Here is a 26,540-nt window from a genome sequence, read left to right as displayed (position 1 = left end):
CTGTGGTCATCAGATGTAATTTCTACTCAAAAATCAACTATTTAACAACAACAACAACAAAACCACTACCCCCCAACACACACACACACACATTTTGAAAATGTGCCACAGCCCATACTTTAAAAATTTGTCTTGAGGAAGGCAGCCAAATGCTAGCTTTGGTTACACCAGTGTAAATACAGAATAATTCCACTGAGTACTCACTGTGCTGTTCATTTTAAGGTGAAGGACTAGAGAAACCATAATTCACTTGATGTATTCATTCTATTCCTGCTAATATTTTATTCGTACCAACCTTCATTAATAAAGATGAAACTTTAGGCTCCCTGTTTACAAAACCACCCATGCTTTTTCCATATCATTTAAGCACAAACACTTAATACACAATTTTCTAAAAAATCGCACATACCAAAATTGCTTATTTTGAATTTGTAAAATTCACTGAACAAACTTTCACAAAGTGTACCCTATTTCTGTCTCCCAGCAAAGCACAAGCTAAAAACTGAAGCTGAGACCTTTAAAATAAAAGAAGCTGTACTCTCTGTTAAACAAACAAATAATACACCTTCATAAAGGGTATTTGTTCAAAAATGTAGGTGCATAAATAACTTCAGACAAGATTAGTATAAATATATACTATATAAATAGTATAGTATTTAGTATAAATAATGTTTGCTCAGCTAGTACTTATGCCATAAAAAAATAAAAGTTTGTCTTCCTTTTTCAAGAACTGAGTAGTGATCAAAAGAGTTGCTGATATACAAGGATTAAGAACCTACCCAGGAGCTGATCATTTGGGCATGAAATTGGTGCAGAAGAGGGATATTATGTGAGTTTAAATGTTTTTCCTGGGAATAATTTTTCTAGCACGTTTTGCAAAGTTATAGCCATAGATAGCTGTCTCCTTTCTGAATGCCAAGTATGGGACTGAGGAATATAAAATGGAATAGAGCACACTGCATTTTAAAGTATGAATATTAACCTAATTGAGAAATGGTCTAACACTGTCTATTGCAATATACTACAGCTCATCAGCATAAAGCTATGTGATCTAACATGATATGAAGGTTGCAAAATTTAAATGAGTCGCACTGCCTAAAGCAAAGAAGAATCTTCCCCCATAAAATTATATTTTTGAATAGGCGCTAACCCACAAAAAATCTTGAGGTTTTATTTATTGCACTCACACAAAGACTGTAAAACAGGCAAATGTCGGAATCAGAAATTAGGTCAGCCATGCATTTCAGCAGGCTCTTAACAGTACAAGAAACTCACACTAACAAAACAATGCACTGTGTTAAGTAATACAATATGGCGTTCTGGTCAGATGATGCCTACATCATTAATACCAGATTAAACCCCATATTTGCCTGTTAAGTATTGTGTTATGCAGTGTAGCATTTTAACCTAATTTCTGGTTTATCCTTCCAACTACACTCTTCATGTGGGGAAGGAAAACCAGCACCTTTTATGAGAGACATTATTTGAAAAGATCAAAAGAACCTGCTTTGTCAAGAGCTTAGGCATTTTATGGTCATTCCAATGTTAATATTATTAGTATTGTACTCTCAGGGCCTTCTACTCTACTGTCTTGCACCTTGTCTAGTCATTTACACTTGTGCTCAGTGAGTGTAAAATCGGTGTCAAGTAGCTGATCTAGTAGCATGTCATGCCCACGCCCCCCTCACGTGCCACGAGGGTAGATGATTACAAGGGGCGAGGCAGTAGAGCACTATGTCCTCTAACTGTACACTAGCATGGAGTCTTACGAAGGCAGAAATATTAGCGGGCTACAGTTCCATTACATGCTAACATGTAACATGGATGGAAATTGAGTTTTCCTTACAAGACGATGCTGCAGATTAACAATTTTAATACCGCATCCGTTTGGAATTAATATTCCTTTCTATTACACCCCACGTTCACTGATGTCCAGGAGCTGAATGTTTATAACAAGCGTTTGTAAACCAGGTTCTCTGCATATTGCATATGGTTCTGCATGTGCTTTTCTTAGTGGAAAAAAGGAGGTATCAAATGTGTCACCTCTGGGGTATTTTCTTTGTTATGCCCACGCAAATTACAGTAGATAAAAGCAGGCACAGTGCACCAGGAGCTTTATCTTCACGTGTAACCTTACATATACTAACTATATATGCCATTCTTTAGAAAACAGACATGGGGGGGAGGGAGAGAGGAGAGAATCTAGCACAAAGGAAGATATGTGCTCTGTATTGTATTTTCGAACGAGAATGGTGTTCATAATGAGCCAATTTTTCCTCAGTTGCACTGGTGCAACACCACGGACTTCTTTCATGTGCCTAACTCAGTTCTCCAGTGTTATTACATGGGATTGAACTATCTCAAATTAACTATTAGAAAGCATATTAGTAATAGATTAGAGATCATTGTTCACTGTGCTTACACCTGTGTAATTGTCCATTCTTCATACTAACAATACAAATCAGGCAAACCAATAGTTTTTTTCTGCCACAAGTCCCACTCTGACCCTTAAAAAAAAAAAATCAAACAAATCCAGACTTTCAGCCAGATTCTGATACCCTTACTCATGCTGAATACCTTACTCCACAAGAAGCCCCACAAAAGGTGATGAACCTTCTTATTAACTGAGGTGTTAGCATAAGTATCCTAATCTGGCCCTTTATGAGCAATGAACTGCAGTCACATGGGCTTTGTAATATCAACATGCAGTAAAAAATATATCATTTTCTCTTGGTAGTTTCACATTTGGCCCTAAGAGGAATCAAGGTTTATACTACTGAAAGGAGGCACAGGGCCTGATTATGATCTCACACAGGTTTTACACCAGTCTGACTCCAGGGGGTTAGGAGAGGCAGCATGGTCAAGTGGCCTGGGTTCTGTTCCCAGCTCTGCCACTGACCTCATCTGTGACCTTGGGCAAGTCCCTTTCCCCTCTCAACCTGTTTTCCATCATTGGTCTCTCCTATCTATCTAGAACATGAACCCTTTCTGATGAGAGCTGTCTCTTGCTAGATATTTGTACAATGCTTGGCACAATGAGACCTCGATTTCTGTTCAGTCATCTAGGCATCCATAGAGTTACTGTCAATAATGACACAGCTACAACTATGACTGAACATGGAGGCGAGGCTGGTCCCAAATTCTAAAAAATAATTTGCTATCCAGTCCTTGCAGAAACAATGTCCAGCACTTCTATGACCCATCCCTTCACTAATCCCCAGGCAGGCCAGAGCCTTGAGAAGCCCGCCTGACAGACCAGAGGTGAAACAGCATGTCCACTGTTTACACTTCAAAGCCATACTTCATGACAGGGCTTACACAGCAAAATTTTGTCTGCACTTTTAGGTAGCCCTACTTCTTCACTTTCCTGCTCCTCTGCTTGGATCTTGCTTTAGCAAAACACTTGGAAAGGACACTTCACTACAGGTGGAAACAAAATGAAAGTATATGACAAAACACACATCACATATGAAATACAATCGCTTGTAAAATGTTTCCTTTTAAAAACTATTATGCAACTTTCAAACTTATTTTAATTAATGTGCAATTTAAAATATATAAAAAGCCTTACCAACTAAATGATATTTTCTTTTATACAGTTCCCCTTCAACCCCCATTAAAAAGAATATGTATGGACTGGCACTGGAATATCTTTACTGAGTCTTACACTGATTCTCATGTTCAATTCTACTTATACATATAGCATTTTGATTTTAATCTACTGCATTTAAAGACAAAGTGATCGTATCATATACTTTTACAGTATAACCAGCTAAATAGATGTCTTTAGTCTCATAACATGATAAAAATCATTAGAAGTTACAGTCCATTTGATCAATGAGGAGGGTGACGCATGCAGTCTTCCTCAATGCTGTTACCATCAGATGCTCATTACGATTTTCTCTGTACTCTGCTGAGAGGTCTCACATTTCGCCTTTTAGGATTGCCTTCGGACTGTCAAACAGCTGTCTAGTGTCAAGCGTTCTGTAGTAATTGGTCAATGTTGCAGTGCATCATCTCAGTCAAGCCTGTCATCACCACCACCTTCCCAATCCCTAAATTATCCCATCGGAGTATTCTGGGAGCAGACCCTTTTCAGCCGCAGGAAATCACAGTGAAACGCTTGGAAATGCAAGACATATTGTGGAGGACAATACCAAGGAGAAAAACCAAGACACACGCCACCAAGATCACAGTGCAAACACCTGACCAGGTGGAGCTTTTCACAATGCCCCTCCTGTCTTGCTCCTCCTCTCCGACTTCCTGCGGGATCCCTCCTTGCAGGGGCTGCTGCTCAGCTGGGATTGTCATCACAGTGACTGACTTTTGCTGACTACCTGGCAGGAGGCGACAGCCAATGTCTCCTGGCAACAGCGCTCTCTCCTTGGAGATGGGCAAGGGCAACATGTAGCACCCATTGCTAGGAAGTTTGATGAACACTGGAGTGTGCTCTGAAGTATGGGGAATTGCAATCACAGCAATCACCTCTGGGTCATCAGGCAGCTGGGATACAGAAAATCCCGGTGGCAGTTTAGTGATACCTCGGCACCAGGGACATCTCAGGTCCTTCTGGCTTGTTCTCATCTGCTGAAGGCAAACAGAACAGCAGGTATGCTTACAGTCCAGCAACTTGGGCCTCCGTCTGGGGCTGTAATAATTGAAACAAATCTGACATTCCAGCAGAGAGTCCTGGGACAGTGTCTCCATTGTAGCACTAATGGAGAAAACACCCAAGTATCTTACAGAGTCTTGCTGTATAGTCCAAAATCTGAAGCCTGGTGTAGTTCCTCTCTTCCTGCGACTTCTTCCTTTTATCTCACCAGTGAAGGACGATGGTTAGGCAGTTTGTAGATGAGCATCTGACTTTAATCTTTTGGTATCTGAGCAAAACAGAAAATTCAAATGAACCAGGTTAATTGGGAAGACCAAACAAAATGCAGAGAAAAACAACAACAGATTTTAAAATGCAGGAGAATAGAATCTGCATCTCTTAAGATGATTAATAACTAGTGTCCTTTTTTAGATCCAAATTTTCAGGTCAGTCTTTATTGGGCTTCCATTTTTGTAGCTACATGTAACCACCAACACAATTTTGCAACGACAGTTTATGCCCGCAAAAATGGAGGCTAGAGTCTGAAACCCTGCCCCTTAGCCCACCTTTCACTTAACACATAAGTGAGCTGTAGCTCAAGAAAGCTCATGCTCAAATAAATTGGTTAGTCTCTAAGGTGCCACAAGTACTCCTTTTCTTTTTGCGAATACAGACTAACACGGCTGTTACTCTGAAACCAGATTTTTAGAATTTCCCAATTCTAAACATTTCTGCACCTTAATAATCATTTCCATTTAAGCTTTTAAACCCTTAAGAATTTTTAGCTTTTCCATCCACGACTAAGTCTGTACATGAGATAAGAAATGCAAATGCTTAAAAAGAATAAGTTTTTCTAGGCACCTAAATTATGCCAGTAAAACATATGCATGAATGAGCAAACAACTAATTTCACTGATGTGACCCTAAAAACCCCTCAATGCCAACTGACAAAGGGATCACTGTTCTGTAACAGTAACTCTTGACAGGCCTGACAAACTCACTACACCTAACACATTGCTTTCATTGCACTTACCGAAAAAGGGTCAAGTGGGGTTTCTAATAAGCGCTTATGTCATACTGATACTCATAATCATTGTGAGATGCACTTACAGATTATACTTAAGGAGTTGTGTGTGTATGTACTGAAAATATGTTTTAGAGACTGTGTCCCAGGCTGGCTAGGCAAACAGGTTTTTGCCAGACAAAGAGATGTATCTCCCTTAGTAGATTACGCATTGTAAGCCAACACAGTGAGAGCCCCATTTTGCATACAACATGGAGCCAGCACACCAGGGAATGAACCATAGGGGATCATCCTGACTCTGCGAGCAACACAATGAATTTTGGAGTATATAAGGAGCGGGGGAGGGGGAAAGACATTTTGTTATCCTTCACTGAAGAAGCAAAAAGTACAGCACTTTCTGCATGCATGAAATGGAGGATCCCAGCCAGGTTGTCTGAAGAAGCTGGGGAATTGCTTTAGGTGAGATAAACTACTTTAGACAAAGGTTTTAGCCTGATATAGTTAAGTTTAGGCTCTAAGAAACATGTTATACTTTTGTTTTATATGTAATCATTTGTGTTTCCATCATTCACTCCTCTTAAGTCTTAGCCTTTGAAAATAAACTTATGATTGTTTTCACTGTAAACACACCTCAGTGCTGTGATGTTATATTGGAGCTGATATTCATTCAGTTGAATCAAACAAGCTGGTGTGTGCACTGTTTCTCTGGGGACATCTTAGGTGGTAATTTCTGTGAGTGTCCTGTGACAGGGGCTGGACTTTACAAGAGAACACTTCAAAGAGGATTGGGGTGCACCTCCTATTAACCTTGCAAGGCAAAGCAAGAGATGAAAGAGCCCTCAGGACATTGTTTGGGTTGCTAACAAACTGGTGGTGTCAGGGAGTGGACATCCAGTTAAGCACAAGCAAATCTTCCTCTCATTGAGGCAGGAGGATAACAAGATAACTCTCACTCCTGGGCACCCCAAGAAAGCATCGCAACTGAGAAGTGCATATTTGTGTGCAAATAAAAGGGAACTACCTGCTTTTCAGTAACATTAATTCTTTGTATAGCTACAAGAATACTTTGTGGGCTGAGCTGGAGTTCTTTCCTTTGAAAATTTAGCCCAATAACATCAATTGAAATTGAGCTCAAGACTGTAAGCAGAATATGACCCAAGGATGGCAAAAAGCCATTAAGTTGTGTACAGTGATATAGTAATGCACTATATTAACATATTAAAGAACTAATATTTATTAATACTGTTTTCCAGCATTAATAATTGTACTAGTTCTATGTACTTTTCAAGATGATTCTTTGATGTTTCCACCTATTTCTTAGTTCAGTACATTAAAGATCATTTATTTCCTTCACTATTGTTCCATGGGGTTTTTGTTTTGTTTGCCTATGATTTTGCAGGGATTGTGAGGCATGGGGTGGGGACATTATGTTTTTCATAGATTTAATCCCAGAAGGGACCACTGTGAGCATGTAACTTACTATAAAATACAGGCCCTCGGACTTCCCTGAATTAATTCCTATTTGAACGAGAGCATGTCTTTTAGAAAAACATCCACTCTTGATTTTAAAATTGCCAGTGATAGAGAATCCACCACATCCCTCAGTAAGATGCTCCAATGGTTAATTACCCTCACTGTTAAATAACTGTACCTTATTTCAAATCTGAATTTGTCTCACTTCCTTTCCCCAAAGGCCTCAAAATGTGATCACAGATTTATTTTGACAGACTAGCTGGAACATGCAGTTAGTCTAATTCCAGGAGAAGATTGCTTAGGAACATCTAAGAATGGGTTAAATATTAGCCTCTGTCATCTAACCCATTGGCCTCTACTGAAGTAGAGCTCCTGACATCATTTTGGAGGTGCAACATTTGACATAATGGCAGCACACTGAGTAATTTTACCTCAAAATATACTGAAGCCCCACAACACTCATTCCTTCTGCCACAGCTCAATTTTAAAAAGTAAGTCATCACCTGTAGTCAGAATTAAACAGGGAAACAGCTACCACACATTTGGCTCACTGTGTGTTGGTGAGGACGGAAGGTAAATCACATGAGATCTTACAAAACTTATGTACCATTTCAGTTTAATGAATGTGTCAACAGTTAAGTGTTCCAACTGAGAGCTTCTTTGGCATGGGATTACCATCTATCTCCATGCTTCCTAAATCAGACAAAAGGTGCTGAGTTGTTCAACATGAACAGCTGGTCCAAAGGTTTAGTCAGGCTGGACTCTTCCCAGAGCAGGGGTTTGCACAGCCTGTGGAGCCAGTCAGGTCTCATATGAGGGCATTGCTGACGTCAGCAGCAGTCAAAAATGTTGTTTTATCATTAGTTGCTCCGATTATCAAGTGACAGCCAAGAAAAAGTTGCTGACAGAGAAGAGCCAGTAAAGACTGTCAGAGTATCCATAGGGCTCTGAAGGAGAGGGGAACATGACAATGAAATCAGACATACAGACAGAAGCAACTGGAATTATGATTAATAACCCTGAATGGTGCAGATCTGACAGCAAGCTCTGCAGGGCTGAGAGACAACTAGTAATATTAATAAAAACTAATGGGGTAAAAAATCCACAAGCACCAAAACAGAAGTGTCAGAAAGGTGCAGAAGCAGATGAGAACCAGAGAGGAATATGTAAAGCAGATGAATCCTGCAATGAGAGATCAAAGTGAAATGGAAGAATGGACGGCTGAGAACGTGACAGAATGTCCCCCCACACACAAACACACCCCAAGAATTCAGGCTGATATCTGGAATAGGTAACAGTTTTTAAGATTTGAGCAAGGATGTGTGATTAGAGAGCAATGGAAGAGGAAGAGCTCTGAAGATGCTACAATAAATAATTGCAGTTTGCCAGGCTTGACATCTGCTCAGCTAGTGCGATGTCAGAGACCTAGGCTGGTCTCCATCGTTCCTTGGGTCAACAGGAAGTTAGAAATGATAAGGCACCAACTTCCTGTTTCCAGACAAGCAATAAGGAGGGACTGGCATTTCCTGTTCTTTTTGCAGCCAGTTGCAGTGTGGGATGATGGTATTGCACAAGATAGAGGTAAAATTCATAAGGTGTATGTTGCAGCTAGTGCAGTATATCTGGAGGAACTTGATAAGAGAACATTGAACAGGAATGGCAGATCAGAACAAAATGAGGCTTACTGCAGTGAAAGATCTGCAAGAACCATAGTTAGACTGGCCCAGAACTGACCCCAGCAACAGGATCAGGTGGATCTTTGGGCTCACTGCAAAAAAATAAAGAGATTAAAAAGTCTCGTGTCTGCAATGAGATTTGGTCAATCAGTAGAGAATACAATAGTATTTATTTGCCTGTTAACATAATAATCCTGTCATGTAAGCATGATATCAATGAAATTGGGCCACTGAAGTCAAGGAGAGTTTTCCATTAATTTTTTCAATGGATTTTGGCTCAGGCCTACAATTAAGAATTATTTTCATGCACAGTTCATAGCTTAGTCAAAGTTCTAAATTATATTAACTTTAAAACCTGTGAAAAATAAATTAAAAAAAAATACTTGTAGAATGAAATACAATATGCAGAAGATTAAATATAACAACACATTTCAAAGGTTGATTTATGGGCATGGATATGCCACTGACAGCTTCAAACTTTGGACAAATTTATGCATGCACATATATACCATACACCAAGGTTAATATCAAACTTTTAGCAAGGGAGCATATTGTAGCAGTTCACCTTTATGAAGGAAGGTTCATTATGTAAACTCCCCAAACACATTAAGCATTCCTTGAAAGCATTACAGAGTATGTATGATTTATGATGAAGAGAGTTCCATTAATTTCAGGTGCCCTAAGGCTAGAAAGCAGATATGGGGGAACAGCCTTTTCTCAACAGGGGAACTAATTGCTAGAATCATCTGCCCTCAGATATGAAAGGAAGTGTCTGTTGGAGTCTCTTCAATTTAGAAAAGACGGAAAAATTATATATTAAAAAGTTTGGCAATGTTTTCACATTTGTGCATGTTTCAAATAATGTTATATTATAGCATTGCTGTTGTTGTGCATGCCCGGTGTTTACTATCTGATTTCCTCAGATCTTATTTATGTAACTAAGTAACTGAGAGCATCACAAACATTAATGAATTTATTCCTCCCAGCACCTTTGTTAGTGAGTATTATCCCCTTCAACACCCAGGGAATGGAGGCACAAAGAAAAGAAGCAGTTTGCTCAAGGTCACATAGTAAACCCTCAGGAGTAACAAATGCAACCTGGATTTCTTGAGTCTGAGTCCAATGCCTTCCCCACACCACCACCCTTCAACTCATGAACCATGTCTCAGACAGAGATGGCAAAGTTACAAATAGAATCTTTGGGGCCAGATTCTGAGTTGCAGTCTGGAAGCACAAATAAGCAGGAAGCAGATGGATTTTCCCAACCACAAGATTCCCTGAGCATGGGGGAGTCCCCAGCTGAAAGGGAATCCATATAGCACAGCGGGCATTTTCCACTGCTTCCAGTGCACGCATGAGCTTTCCCATTGACTTTGAAGTCAGGGTGAGCCTGTGAGCTGGTACTTTACAAAACCTGCCCTGAAACACAGTTCACACATGATACAGAATCCTGTGGTTTGGTTTTATGAGCAAATAAATTAACAATGAGACAATAAAGTTCATCATACCTTGTCCCTAGACGCGGCTACTCCCAGGGTTGCTCCCTCCAGATCACTCAAGTCCACACCCGAGATCCTCCCTCTCTGCATAGTTATTCACTCTTTTGTAGAGTGAGTATAAAGAGGACGCAAAATGTGCTATTCTTATTTGGTGTCATTTTACACTCAATAGGCCAGATTCTTGGCTGTTTAATTGTCATAGCTCTATTGACTTCTACTGAGCTATGACAATTTAAACAAGTTGAGGATCTGGCCCAATTTCCACAAGTGTATATGACTTCATTAGGTGGAAGGTACTGGAAAACCAAGCCCACTGAAACTGTAGTACATGAGACTGGACATTTCTAAGGGCTAGCTACATCCTGGCTTTTGCTCCAGATGATTGGTGCTGAAGAAATTTTGGCAAATATGCAAAAAATTTCCCCCTGCATGAGGTGACTGGAGAAGAAGCTGAACGGTAGGCATGGCCAGGAGAAAGGGGGCATGGTGGAACGTCTATCCTAGCCAGTGTAAAGCTCTCTGAAGTTGCTCTACTTTGCCAGTAACCGGGCCAGGGGCCTGAGGGTAGCTTGAAAGTGTAGCTCAGACATAGCCCAAGGTCTGGGCCTAGAAGTTTTCCTTGTGGAGAAAAAATGAGACAAAAACAAACTCCAATGTTTACAGCTGCAGTCAGTATAGCTCAGTGGTTTGAGCATTGGCCTGCTAAACCCAGGGTTGTGAGTTCAATCCTTGAGGGGGGCCATTTAGGGATCTGGGGCAAAAATTGGGGATTGGTCCTGCTTTGAGCAGGGGGTTGGACTAGATGACCTCCTGAGGTCCCTGCCAACCCTGATATTCTATGATGCAATTTTTTCTATTTGCCCTCACTGACCTTTTTCCTCCTTCCTTTTATCTGCAAGCCTAGAGAAACTCTCAAAATGTTCACATTCCCTGGTTCCAAGAGTTCATTTTGGTTAGTCATCACTGAGAGTAAGCAATACTATTCTAACAGCAACAGTACTAGACACCTGTTACATTCCTGTTCACCAAAACATTGATATGCTTATGCAAATGGAGTCAAAACACCACAATTATTGCTGGATGGAAATTGTCAGACCAAATATTGTCAGAAAATGCCAGTGTATCCAAATCAAAACATTCCACGAGAGCATGCAGATTCTGAGGAAATTCCAACAGAAAACAGGCAGGTTTCCTGCCAGTTCACTCACTAAACTTCTCAGCAGCCTGGTGAACTGCTGGGGAGCCCCAATTCCCAGGCTCCCAGCTCCTTGTCAGCTTGGGTTCCCAGGCTCCTCAACAGCCCTTCCCACCATCAGACTTAGGGCTTCCTTCCCCCTCAGGAGCAGCACGGGCAGACGGAAACCTGGGACAGGTAGCAGTGGCACCAGTGTGTTGCAAACTGGAATATTTCCTTGTGTGCAAAATTCCAAGGTCTGAGGTTCTGTTCCAATTCAAAACGAAACAAAATCTCAAATCCTTGCAGTTTCGCTCAGGACGGATATTGAATTTTTCAGCCAGCTCCAAGTAAACCCATACGGTTTTGTTATCATTCTCCGTCCTTTGTTGTCGTATCTTAATTATGTCCTAATCACTCTAAAAACACAGGAGAGAAGAAAATCATCTCTCCCACAGAATCAGAAATTCACTTGATAATTCTGGTTAATTTTAATAGGAATGATTGGGAGTGGAAGGGTGTGAATTTATTCCACAACCATCAGAAGTAATTTTGGTCAAGACATCAGGAGTAGGTGACCAATAAGAAATATTTGGAAGCTGTTCCAAATATACTGCCACAGTCCTGCAGTCGGAGATTTGTCTGAATAAGGACTGTAGGATTTGGTTATTTTGTGCTCTAAGTTACAGCTTTTGATTCCAATGCAATATCTTCTTCAAGGAGCTTTTCATGTACACCACTAGAAGGCTGTAGCACTGAAAGCGCAAAGGCTGTTTACTGCAAGGCTCTCTATTGTTTCAGAACAAGAAAAAGAGATACCCACAAATAAAGCAGCCTCTCTCACCTGTGCTTTAGAGAACCTTATTAGTTAGATGACAGTTCCCTCTCCCATTAGAGCTCTGTGCTTTGTCTGACATTGATGGAGTCTTTCTGATACCAGAAGAGAAACTTAATTAAATGCGCTCTCTCTCTCTCTCTCTCTCTCTCTCTCCCTCACACACACACACACACACACACAAACACATTTTGGTATTTTACTTACAAATAACAGTCCATGCCCCAATAAATCTAAAAGGGAGAGCTCTAATTTAAAATAAATCTATGACACACATGTACCTCACCAATATAGGTCAGTGGGTGGTTGAGCTGGAATCAGCTTGAATTAATGTATAAGACAGTCAGTCTAATACATAAGAGAATTCTCCAGCTCTGGGGTTATTGAATGACTTATACTAAAACTAGGTCAAATCCTACCTGCAAATAAGCCCAAACAATGGAGCAAAGAAGGGATTCAACGCTAACGTAAAAAGAAAAGGAGGACTTGTGGCACCTTAGAGACTAACAAATTTATTTGAGCAAAAGCTTTCGTGAGCTACAGCTCACTTCATCGGATGCATTCAGTGGAAAATACAGCGGTGAGATTTATATACTCAGAGAACATGAAACAATGGGTGTTACCATACACACTGTAACCAGAGTGATCACTTAATGTGAGCTATGACCAGCAGGAGAGCGGGGGGGAAAAAACCTTTTGTAGTGATAATCACGGTGGGCCATTTCCAGCAGTTGACAAGAATGTCTGAGGAACAGTGAGCGGTTGCGGGGCGGGGATGATTTGGGGATAAACATGGGGGAATAGTTTTACTTTGTGTAATGACCCATCCACTCCCAGTCTCTATTCAAGCCTAAGTTAATTGTATCCAGTTTGCAAATTAATTCCAATTCAGCCGTTTCTCGTTGGAGTCTGTTTTTGAAGTTTTTTTGTTGAAGTATTGCCACTTTTAGGTCTGTAATCGAGTGACCAGAGAGATTGAAGTGTTCTCCAACTGGTTTTTGAATGTTATCATTCTTGACGTCTGATTTGTGTCCATTTATTCTTTTACGTAGAGACGGTCCAGTTTGACCAGTATACATGGCAGAGGGGCATTGCTGGCACATGATGGCATATATCACATTGGTAGATGTGCAGGTGAATGAGCCTCTGATAGTGTGGCTGATGTGATTAGGTCCTATGATGGTGTCCCCTGAATAGATATGTGGGCACAGTTGGCAACGGGCTTTGTTGCAAGGATAGGTTCCTGGGTTAGTGGTTCTGTTGTGTGGTGTGTGGTTGCTGGTGAGTATTTGCTTCAAGTTGGGGGGCTGTCTGTAAGCAAGGACTGGCCTGTCTCCCAAGATCTGTGAGAGTGATGGGTCATCCTTTAAGATAGGTTGTAGATCCTTAATGATGCATTGGAGAGGTTTTAGTTGGGGGCTGAAGGTGATGGAGAAGTCACCTACTACAGGACAGGCCCAACAAAGAAAATAACAGAACGCCACTAGCCATCACCTTCAGCCCCTTAGGTACAATTTCACAGGTACCTAAGGAAACAATGCTTTTCAAATGAGAGTTTTAATTGTGGCAGTTCTACCCTGTTTTCCTGTCACTTAGACTATTACACTTGCTTTCACTCACACAAAGCATGATTTCCTGAGGAAGTGATTGGTTCATGCCGTTATTCTGGTGTATTTGTTTTCTTCAACTGATAGGAAATGAAGCAATAGGACTAGGGGCACAAAAGAAATACATTTTTCCCTACCCAGCTGATAAACACATTAGATAGGACCATGATAAGAGCATACTGAGTTATAGATTTCATGATGATAGTTAAAAGAATTCTCTCTCTTTAGATCATAACTAAATGAAATCATTTATCAGTAGGAGTTTTTCTTTTTAATGTATTTTTCCCCCCTTTTTCTTCTGCTTTTGTGTGAATTTAGTGCTTGTGAACTGTATTGAGAGCCCAAGAGATCAAAGTCCTCTTTTTACCCAGAGAACACATGTAGCATGAGCTATAACCCTCTAGGAGTTTGTCTTTAAAAGAAAATTATATATAGTTAGGGCCCTACGAAATTCAGGGTCCATTTTGATCAATTTCAAATCATAGGATTTTAAAAATCATAAATTTCATGATTTCAGCTATTTAAATCTGAAATTTCAGGGTGTTGTAACTGTAGGGATCCTGACCAAAAAAGTAGTTGGGTGGGGGGGTGTTGCAAGATTATTATATGGGAGTTGCGGTGCTGCTACCCTTACTTCTGTGCTACTGCAGGCGGCGGTGCTGCCTTCAGAGCAGGGCAGCTGGAGAGCGGCGGCTGCTGGCCGGGAGCCCAGCTCTGAAGGTAGAACCACCGACATCAGCAGTGCAGAAGTAAAGATGGCCTGGTGTGGTATGGCCACCCTTACTTCTGTGCTGCTGCCTGCAGAGCTGGGCCCTCATTAAGTGGGCGCCACTCCCCGGCCTCCCAGCTCTGAAAGTGGCAGCACAGAAGTAAGGGTGGCATGGTATTGGCATTGCCTCCCTTACTTCTCCGCTGCTGCTGGCTGGGCGCTACCTTCAGAGCTGGGTGCCTAGCCAAGAGCTGCCGCCCTCTGGCCACCCAGCTCTGAAAGTGGCAGCACAGAAGTGAGGGTGGCAATACTGTGACCCCCCCCAAAAAAATAACCGTGCGACCGCCCCTGCAACTCCCTTTTGGGTCAGGACCCCCAGTTTGAGAAACACTGGTCTCCCCATGAAATCTGTATAGTGTAGGGTAAAAGCACACAAAAGACCAGATTTCACAGGAGGAGACCAGATTTCACAGTCCGTGACGAGTTTTTCATGGCCATGAATTTGGTAGAGCCCCGTATATAGTTAACTAACATGAATCCTTAAGCTTGTACTCTAACATGGTCTAATTTTCTAGTGCAGACAAGCCCGGGCAGTGAGTTAGTACTTCACTCTCCACGCCTTTTCAGCCCCTAACACCTCTACTAATATTGCCAGCTAATACCAACTGCGGTGGTGGCTCTTGTGATGTACAAACTAGCTTTCTGCAAATTGGACTGAGATCAGCAAACTTGTTTCCCGCTGGACAGCAATTGCCTGGTAACAACTTTTGGCACTTGATATTATTAATACTCTGCTCACTTTCTAATTTAGGGTTCAGTCCAACTCCTGCTGAAATCAATAAGAATCTTTCCCTGGATTTCAATGAGAGATGGCGCAAGCCCTTGCTGAATAAGTATTTACTATCTCCAATTTCTGAGTGATCCATTATCCAGATTTCTAAAACCATCTCTCCCCCAATAAAACCCCTTTTAAAAGCTCTCGTGGTATATACCACATATACGAATTTATTTCACGTTTTACAACCAAAAGGTGCCTACCCTGGCTATTGACATTCTATAAGGTCCCAATTCAGCCAGATCCTTAAGCACATGCCTACCTTTAAGCATGCAACTAATCCTAGTGAAATTTGTGGGACAACTCACAAAGTTGCTCAAAGTTAGGCACCTGTGTAAGCACCCTGCTGAGCTGGGGCCCAGAAGCATGATCAATTAGTACAACAGTAATACCCAGTAATCACAGAAGAGATAGATTAATAGATACTAAGGTCAGAAGGGATGATTATGATCATCTAGTCCAACCTCCTGCACAACACAGGCCACAGAATCTCACCCACCCACTCCTGCGAAAAACCTCTCACCTATGTCTGAGCTATTGAAGTCCTCAAATCGTGGTTTAAAGACTTCATGGAGCAGAGAATCCTCCAGCAAGTGACCCGTGCCCCATGCTACAGAGGAAGGTGAAAAACTGCCAGGGCCTCTTCCAATATTCCACTCTCTCCCACAGACCTGTGCCCCTCTGAAAACACGCACCCCAAGGCAACTGCACCTTCCCGAAAAAAGCTGGAGCTAATAGGGTGGACTTTGCATCGTGCCCGACAGTTTAGCCATTTCAGAGCAAAGAGAGGGGAATGAATGCCAAAGCTGAGAGGCCCTCCCAGAAAATCCCAACACAGTTTGATCCAAAGTCGACTGAAAGACTTCCATTGACTTCAGTGGGCTTTGGATCTGGCCCAAACAGATGGGGGGGGACCTCTAGCTCCAAGCATCTCCACTGATCTGCAACTGAAGTGGTGTCACATGTGGAGAAAGGCATCTCGCAAGTATGCAATATAGCACTCTCCTGTTTGTGGCCATGACTAAAGGCTAAAGACTGTTGGAAACAAGCCTGCCATGTGCATAGTATCACCATTCCACTGTCAGGAAAGAGAAAGATAAATTAGATACCTGAAGGCTAAGCTCAGAGCTGCAAGCTCTGACAATCATGCTTGAAGAAAGCCAGGCATTCTGAAGTTCAAATTCTAAGGAGCACTAAGATAAACAATCCCTGTAGGCATCACTGTAAACCTACTGTTGCACGGCTTCCTCGATACTGTATTCGATTCCAACATTCATTCATTTGCTTTAGCCCACAGATGCTTTAGCTGCAAGGCATTTATCAGAACTGCCAATGTTCTCCAAGTCGTATCTCATTCTCTACAGAGAGTTTCAAAGTTCAGAACAGATGATGCTCACTGTATTTCTTTCAATCAGATGCAATCAATGCTTGGCTGCTTTCAAAATCTCCTGGTCTGATATATTTAATTTGGCTATATTTACCCAACTTCACTGGATTTATACTGTTTGTGAGAGGGACATGGCATGAGTGAAAATATTGAGAAAAGGCTGTATTATGCCTGATTGCTGCAGGAATCCTAAAACAAACTAATTCCCTTACCTCTTGTTTTGGGGCCTAATCCTGCAGTGATGACAGATTGGCAATTTACCAGCACAGGACTGGGTTCTTGGCTAGCCTGAATAGTATAGCAAAGGAAGTAATGGATTTAGAAAACGTAGCAAAAACAGATCCTTTACCCCCAAAGATCCAATGTGCCCCAATTTACCAATTTTACTTTAAACTACCACTCCTGGAAACCACACAGCACTTGTGAGCACTTAGCTAAACAAACTTACTTTTGATTTATTTTAAGAAAGGGTAAAGATTTAACTAGAAATGAGAGAAAGTGGTGGAAACAAATGGTTACAATATAAAACAAAATCATAACACACACACCTGGGTCTATACTTATTAATAGCTGCCTTTCCTAACTAACAAAGTAGGTTCCTCCCTCCCCCCCAAAAACGCTTCATCTGTTGAAGAGTTGGCTGGTTTCACAAGAACAAGGATCCAAACATTCATGAAAACACCGCTACTCTACAAGGGTTTGTGAATGGATCCAGAAGATCTCTCCCTCCTCTGTGTGATAGAGTCTTTTTTCCCTAGTCATATTCAGAGTGATCCTCTGTTTTGTAATGTTCCTTTTTTACTTGCAAGTGGTGTTGATTGTTAGCAGTTGCCTCTGGTGATTTTTCATTGAAAGTCTAAGGGCTGGTCTACACTAGGAACTTACATTGGTATAGCTACATCTCTGGGGGGGTGGGGAGGATGTGTGAAAAATCCACACTCCTAGGAGAGACATAGCTATACCAACCTAACCCCTGGTGTAGACAGCACCTAGGTCAGTGGAAGAATTCTTCTGTCAACATAGCTACTGCCTCTTCGGGAGGCTGAGCACCTACACCAGTGAAAGAACCCCTCCTGCCAGCATAGATAGTGTCTACACTGAAGCACTACAGCTGCACCTCTGTCGCATTTTAAGTATACACTGAGCATTGTGCAAGGCTAAACAATTGAGCCTTGATTTGCATCACTAGCTAAACAGGGTGGGATGACAAATCCTTCCTGCCTGAATGTGCCATCACCAAGACACATTATTATCCCCCAGTGATTAATTTTTATTCCCAGTCCATAAAGCATACTTTCATATATACCTTCATATATACCTTCATACTTTCATATATACCTTCATATATCTTCATAAAAAGAAAAGGAGGACTTGTGGCACCTTAGAGACTAACCAATTTATTTGAGCATAAGCTATAAGGTGCCACAAGTCCTCCTTTTCTTTTTACGAATACAGACTAACACGGCTGCTACTCTGAAACCTGTCATATACAAATACATTATTCCTCAAATAGTATCCATACATTCATCGCACAATGATTAGGAATCTCAGCAAGTTATGAGCTTTCTGTAGATACGTTATATGTTACTCTCTATGGAGAAATATCCTGTAAGATGTGTTTGGTGTGATGAGTTTGTCAGGTCTGAGACGAGAGTAGTTTGCAAAGAACAGGAGACCCTTCTCTTAGGAGCGTCTGTGTTGGAATCATCCCCATCAGTTTATCTGGTACAACTTTCACCTGATGTAAACTTGCTATTGTTTTCCTTAGATCTGTCGGGTCCCAGAGATATGAGATCCAACTAGAGAGGGCACAAAATTCCAGCATCACAAGTGAGAAAGGGTTAGTTCATGAAGTCAACTGAAGTAGTCTTAAGAAGTAAAGAGTGATCTCTGTCCTCGAACTGGTTCGTGTGCCTTTAACAGTTACAGGTAAAGCCCAGGCTCGCATTTGGTGCCTAAACTTGGATTGTAGCATACGCCTGTCTGGAGCAATAAGGGTGAGGCCTTTTTTTTTTACCCATAATCAAAGCATTATATACAGAAAATGATCCTTGCTTTAAATAGCATTTAAAAGTTGAAGGCCCTTCAAGCAGGCTTTGCAAACACGTGTGGGAGTGTAGGAACTCAGCCACTATTCGTGATCTGAAGCTGAAAGCTGCTCCTAATAAATCCATACTATTGCGTTAAAGAACTGGGTCAACACATTTTCACTCTTATGCTAATAAGTGATGCAGTCAATGCAGGGGAGTCCTGGGAGTACTAACACAACAAAAGAGGAAGAGACAGAGGGCGTCTATACATACAGTGCTGCAGCTGTACCAATAGAGCTGAGCCACTGCAGCACATCTGGTGAAGACGCTCTCTGTTGACAGGAGAGAGCTCTCCTGCCAACACAGTAGCTGTGCACATGAGCACTTATGTCAGTGTAACTTATGTCTCTGAGGGGGGTGAAATATTCATACCCCTGAGCAACATAGGTTTTACTGACGTAGGCTGTAGTGTGAAATAGCCAGAATGTGTCCACACACATGCCCATGGAGCATATACAACAAAGTGTTGTCCTTGTAGCACAATATGATTAACTGCAGCACAAAGTGTTTATGGCTTAACAGACAATGCTGAGATCTAACAGTTACCACAGCCAAGTCGTAAGATTAAAGTGACTTTTCAGCCTGGCTGGGTAAACTAATCTTAAAGGTGAGCTGTGGAGAACAAAAACCCTCCATTTTGTACCCTTTTTAGGGTACAGGGGCAAAGGGGAATCTTTATACATCATGAAAGAGCAAAAAGGAAAAAAAAAACCCATACCTTTTAAAATCTTCTTTATAGGTTGCCTAGTAAAAGAAGTAATCAACCATATAATTTACTGGTGATGTCTGCAACTAACTCATAACAGTTATATAGATTGGAGCAGGAGGGGAGAGAAAAGGTTATCTAAAAATGAAAACCCGAGTAGCTTTGACTTGCCAGTGCCTTAGTGTCTGTGGAAATCTTCTTACTACATGGCAAAGCAACTGTCATATCCAACCAGTATTACAATTATAATTAACAATTATAAAGGGTGAAATCCTGCACAAATCCTACCAGTAGTTATTTAGAAACTAAGGTGATGGGTGCCTAACAAACAAACACGTGGCCAGATCCCATTGTAGTCTATATAGGTTCTTATACTGCACTCATCACCGTAGTATCTGAGTGCCTTCCAGTAGTGCAGGGAGCTTAGGTGGTATAAATTCATGTAGCACCTCTGAAGTAAAAGGCTCTATCTACACTGATTTTACACTAGCTAAGCTCCTGGCTTACAGACAGAAGTTCAGCCAGGTAGAATGAAGTTACAGACACCATTCCTCCCCACAGCCACAACATCTGCCTGACCCAGCTGAAATATTTCTGGTACAGAATTAGAGTTCCGTAGTGAATTTAACTGCGTTCTAGTCAGACAGGTTCCCAGGCCATATCGATTATTAGCCAGCTTTATTGTTAATTGATTGAAATTTTCAGAGTTTTATTTTTTGCTATGAAATTTTTTGTCAACTTTTTGAACTTCAGAAGAAATAAAAAATCAAGTACGAACTTTCTGTGAAAGATTCAACCTGGTTTTAAACTAGCTACTGAGCTGGCCAAACTAGTTTGAATTTCAAATTGTCAACACAAAAAATATATTGAATTTTGATGGGAAAAAATAGGGTCTTGTGGGGGAAAATGTGCCATATTTCAGCTATTTCTATTACTGATCCATGATCTATATATTCCTTCAGTAGCAAGCTTTGGTGGCCAGGGACCATCTTTATGTTCTGTGTTTGTACAGCATCTAGCAAAATTAGGTTCTAGTTTGTGACTGGGGATCCTAACTGATACTGTGATACAAATAAAAAATAATAATCTATATTGATCATTATGACAACTATTACTCTGATCTGTGATTTTAAAGGGTGATTTCTTGTCCTGTGGAGGAATAGTTATGAGGGGTGGGGGGGAATGAGGATCTATAAATAACATGTCTGTATAGATGTAAACAGCTAATAAAATGCCAATTGATGAGACTCAGGAATAAGTACCATTGTTCTGGGGTTTTGCAGGACCATTAACACTTCTTGTTCGGCACTGCAAATGGTTTGCTCTCATGTCTTTACATCAGCCCTAACCAGGCACCACATTGGAAGCAGAAAGCCAATCAGTACCAGTCATGCTTCTTTCTATCACGTCATCAGGCCAACGAAGGGTAGGATGGCTCCACTGCATTCCCACTGCTAGGTGCATTGTACTTTTCCTTTTCAAAGGAGCAAGGGGTGCCCACAGCTGGCATATGATGTTAACCGCAGCCAAAGTGCTAGCCAGCTAGTCATGCTCTGATTGGCTTGGGGGCAGCATACTAGGCAGGGTCCACCCCACCACTCCTTTGAAAGGTAGGTAGAGAGCCTGACCGGCTGCTTATGCTTGGAAAGTCAGTGCTTCCTACAATCTCTTCCACCCACCAGTCTCCTATATTTCCCCCAAACCAAGTGCCGAGCAAGATGTAGCCCAAAGAATGTTATTTTCTTTCCTGCTTAAGAAGAAGAAGAAGTCAGTCAATTTCCCTTCCCACTTGATCTTTAATAATACCGCACACACATACACCACTTTCCTTGCCTGTATGGTTCCGATGTCTCTCTGGAGACAGCTCGTCAAACTCCTGATAAAGATTACCATCTTCCACTGAACCCCCCACAGGCATGCTTCCAATAGCAGATTCAATCAAGCTGACAATCCTTCCAATTAAAACCTGGCTGTCAGTGGCAGTCTTTACATGGTAAGTTTGACAGCTGAAAGGGGAAAAAAACCCAATTCAGAAGGCTCTGCTTCACCCTCATTCTTTATTACTCTCAATCCAACCATGACAACAGCTTCTTATTTTTTCACCATTCAAAACCTCCCAACCTAATCTCTCAGGTTTGCCGACATGGGAGCTTTTAAAAAACACATGAACTTTAAAAATACCTAACATATAAACCTAGGCATAGGCGCCGACTCTGTGGGTGCTCTGGGGCTAGAGCACCCACAGGGAAAAAATGGTGGGTGCTGAGCAGCCCCCGCTATCAGCAAATCCCCCTCTCCAACAAATCCCCCTCATCCCAGCGGCTCCTACCCACTGGTGGGCCCTGCCAATCAGGGCTTCACTCTCCCTCCCCATGCCTCCCACCTGCCGCAATCAGCTGTTTCGCAGCATGCAGGAGGCTGGAGGCAGAGGGGAGGAGCATGGACGTGGTGCGTTCAGGGGAGGGGTGGAAGAAACAGGGTGGGAAGAGGTGGGGAGCGGGCAGGGCAGGGGTGTAGCCTTGAGGGAAGGGGTGGAGTGGGACTGGGAGTGGGGATGGGGGTCTGGGGCAGAGCCGGGGGTCGAGCACCCCCCAGCACAATAGAAAGTCGGTGCCTGTGAACCTAGACTTTGTCTACACTAGCACTTTTGTCGGCAAAACTTTTGTTGGTCGGGGGTGTGACAAAAGCGCCGGTGTAAACAGCGCTATATCGGTGGGAGACACTCTCCTGCCAACATAGCTACCGCTGTTTATTGGGGGTGATTTAATTATACCAGTGGGAAAGCTCTCCCCCACCGGCATAAAAGAGGCTACACGGGAGACCTTACAGCAGCACAGCACAGCTGTGCTGCTGTAAGGTCTGTAGTGCAGACATAGCCCTAGTTGTGCTACTCACTTAGAAAACAAGATTAAAACCATGAGATTCAAGAATCAATTATTTTGTTCAGATGTCATACGCAGTAGTTAACATTTAGCGAGGTGATGAATTTTTCCCACGGGAGAAAGACATGGTCTTATCATTCCATCCACTGCTGGGGGAAATTTGTGATATAAAGCATTAAAGCTCATGCAATTTGATGGAACTGCATTTTATACACACCTAGGTCTTGTGATACTTCAGCTGAAATATAAACTGGCAAGAACCGTTCTGTAAAGAGTTAATTGCCCTTTCCCTCCATTACAGTTGAGTAGATCACCAACGCTTTTCCCCCATCCAAATTGACTCCAGATCATAAGTCGAGACAAAACTTTAAAGTTTAAAATCACCTTTGGGTGTAAACTGAACTAAGGACAAGAACAATGCTGACGAGGATTTTACTCTGACAGCGGACAATGTTGAAGAACTACCAAACAGACAAATGTGGTTTTCATTGCTTGTTATGACATTTTTTGCATCTATAATGCTAAAGCTTTTTCATAACCAAGCAATGAAAATCACATTTGTCCATTTTAATATGTCTTCAGCATTGTGCACTGAAAGAGTAAAACACATTAAAGTCCCCATCCAGCCCAATGTTTGTGTTGTGTACAAATATGTTTGCTGCAATATATGATTTTAGAGTCTAGCTTAAGTCCACAAACAAAGAAACAGCAATGGAATGCCGTTCTTGCTTACTCTGGCTTCCTATCAACTAGCCTGATGCAGATTTGTGCAAAAAAAAAAATATTCACATGCAGTAAAGCAAGTAATAAGAAATGTAATTATAATCCACATCCATCTTCATGCTGGAAAAATGCAAGAAACTAACTGGCTGGTGATCATCATGAGACATAAATATTTCCAGGTTATGAAGTTACTGCTTTAAGGTCTTGTTCTGATCTCTTTTTCCCCATGGATCATCTGTGTTGCTTGATGTGTGTGTTCTTTTCATGACATGCCACCCACCTGCCATGAAACTAGTTTAGAGACATCTCCTTTCAATCCCCAAAGCACACTCCTATGGAACAAATTTCCTTCTCTAATGAGCAACTTCTCTTGATATGCCAGACCGCAGCTGGTAGGACTCTTGAAAATCTATAGAACAAGATAAGATGTAAGTGACATCCTGAAACTCCTGATTGCCTTAGAGGGATACTTTAGAGTTGCATCCCAGCATTTGGGAAATGTTCACTCACAACCTGTTTCCCCATCTATTTCATACATAGTCATCTTTTATGATTAAGACGTCAATCCAAGTCAATGCTCTACGTCAGTCCCTATTCTGCATCCTATATATAGGCATAAACATAAAGGGGAAATGAGAATAATGTACCAGGCTGCAAGAGGTCAGCTTCCCAAACAAAATGCCGTGATGTATCTTGAGTCCTTGGCTTCTGGAGTCTCCAGTGCTGCAATACAATACCACGTAGACAATATGTTCTCTTTTTATTGGATAGAAGCATGGTCCCCATGTCTAAAGTGACTCTAAAAATTGCAGTGTTGAGATTCCATGTTTACTATCTCCCAATTACTCCCAGGCTACAAGGTGGCGTTTCTAATGACTACTCCCACCAGCCCAACTTGGGTTCTGTAAGTAAAGAAAGGTTCTTTCTACCTCAGGAAACAGTTCCTTGTGAATGGGTATCCATCACAAATGGCACTAATTGGCTGTATTAGCAGAGAGGAAGTGGATTGAATAGGTGTGGAGATCAAACTGCTTTTCACCCTGAGGCACATTAACAAGGCAGCATGTGGGAAATGCACTGCCACTGTGGGCACTGCAGTGGTTATACAGATAAATAAAGGGATTCACTTTTCTTGCAAGCACTTCCTTCACATTAAACCATAGGGGAGACAATATTTATTTTAGTGGGAGGAATGAAGGAATGCTAACAGGCCAAAAGTTTCCTTCTTCAAGCTGATCATTTCAGCAAAGTATATTCTCTTTGAGCCTGATATTCAGATTTGGAATATGCAATTTTGGGCTTGCATTTAAAAAAGTGTGTCCTCAAAACAGATAGTTAGAAGTCTAAATGATACCATTTCTAACCACATATATCTGGGCAAAACCAAAGGCCTGTTTGAAGCCCTGTTTTAAAAGTCCATCCATAATTTTTTTCCTACCCCTATTTCTCACCACAAAACCCCCTGCAGTATATGAAAAAGGTCATTGACATGTACATGGATTTGTTGATAGAAAAATGGTATTGTGCCTTGTTTAAATTACACAAAAGAAACAAGCAAAATAAGGTTAAGGAAGCAAATTTAAAGCTTCACGTCACAGCTATTTTCTTATTTAAAAATTGTACCTTCTAGAGTATTGCATCCTCACCATCTCAATTTTATTTGAAAAAGAAAGTTTTATCACCTTATTACAGGACAAAGTTGTAGATCCCTGTTGCCTTGGTAGATTGGCTGGTACTTTTCCTTTTACGTTTTGTTCTTGTTCTAAATCTACATAGCATAAGGGGATAACATTTTTACTCAGGCATAGGGCCAGACCCTCCCTGCCTCCTAGAAGAGAGTAGAACCAGACGCAGGCACTCAAAATATCATGAGGCTGGTTACAAAAACCACAGGACCTTAAAAATTAATAAACAGTTTTTAATCCTTTTTAAATCTACCTTCTGGTTTTTGAGCATTTGGGTGCATGTTTTCAAGCTTTTCTCTGTAACCATTAGGGTTAGAAACTTGTGTTTGTTTTAAGTGAAAGCTGAGATCCTCACACAGCTCCAGGACCTGGAGCTTTAAGACACTCACCAAATATTGAAACACTGCCTTTCTGAAGATTTATGCTAGTTAGGGGCAACTTTAATCCCTATGATGTATACCAACAAAGGCTCCTAGAGAGGGATACAAAGATTTAGCAAATCCTCAACCACCCTTCACCAGTCAGCACGATCCATGTTCAGGGCTGTGCCAGCTGCGAGTCACTTGTCAGAGGATATTTTGCATTGCTGCAACTCTCCCTCAGTGGAATTTGCACTGTCAGGACAGATTCTGGATAAATTTACCCCACTGACTAATGTTCCTTCTTCAACCTGTAGAGCTTCTGAAGTCAGTACATTGAACCATGGATTGAATGAGAAGAGAGATGACAAGAGTTTAGATTAAGAGATTTTAGGAGGGAAATAGGGAACTTTCCTTATTTTTTCTAAGCCATTTTTAATCACTGGCATAAAATCCTCTTGAAACTCACATTCCCTTATCAAAATCCTTTTCCTCCAGCATCCCCTGCACGTTACTCAGCTAGTTCATGAGTATTACAATGCTGTCAAAATTACTTTATTTTATGTAGAAAAATAATTTTACAATTTATTTATATGACTTACATATCTACACAGACTTTGGAAATAGGTAGGTGGAGGGAAGTAATTAAATCATACCAAACTTGAGGTCTACCAGTTTTGACTGTGTTCCTTTAAATAAGAAACAGATTTTTTTAAATTCACTGGAGACAGTTAAGGCTCAGTTCTGAAATGATTTGTTGGTGTCAGCAGTCCCTACCCAGCCAAAGGTTCCACTGACATCATCAGCATCATTTTCCTGGAGTAACGGTTTTCAGGGTGGGACTCAGGGCCAGATTTTGCCTGAAGGTAGCATTTTATAGCATGAGTAGTCTCCCTTATGCTTAGTATTTTTTTCCATTGAAATCAGTGGGAGTACTCATGGAATAAGATACTATTGCATGGAAGGAGTGTGGCAAACTCTGGCCCTTACTTTGTAATCTAGCCCTGGATTCATTAGCCACCTTTGATATTATCAGTCTGTTATATATGACATTTGGAGGCAAATGTCCCTCTTCCTGTGTATCAGATCACCTTCCTCTCCTTCAAATCCCACCTCCCAACACACTTCTTCCACTCAACTTTCCAAAAATGGCTACCACTGGATTCTTGGAGCATCTCTAAATCTTCCCAGAATGGTCTATATTGTATGTCTGATCAATTTAAAATGCTCTCTGAACTAGTATTATTTATTGTTTCTATAGAAGTCACAAAGATAAAGAGAGTGC

At 41.4% G+C, this 26,540-nt stretch overlaps 1 protein-coding gene across 1 annotated transcript in view; it reads right to left on the bottom strand.

The window, feature by feature from the left end:
• Positions 1-3,650: 3,650 nt before the first annotated feature.
• RNF152 (ring finger protein 152) overlaps positions 3,651-26,540 on the bottom strand; it is a 57,693-nt gene continuing 34,803 nt past the window's right edge. The window contains exon 3 of the mRNA XM_077809147.1: positions 3,651-4,880. Within this exon, the coding sequence (XP_077665273.1) occupies positions 4,096-4,707 (612 nt within the window). The 5' untranslated portion in view covers positions 4,708-4,880 and the 3' untranslated portion in view covers positions 3,651-4,095. The remainder of the gene's footprint in view (positions 4,881-26,540) is intronic.

Source organism: Eretmochelys imbricata, chromosome 2 (assembly GCF_965152235.1).
Source record: "Eretmochelys imbricata isolate rEreImb1 chromosome 2, rEreImb1.hap1, whole genome shotgun sequence".
Classification (NCBI taxonomy): domain Eukaryota; kingdom Metazoa; phylum Chordata; order Testudines; family Cheloniidae; genus Eretmochelys; species Eretmochelys imbricata.
Note: the sequence above shows the minus strand (reverse complement) of the source record. Positions and strands in the feature narration are given on the sequence as shown.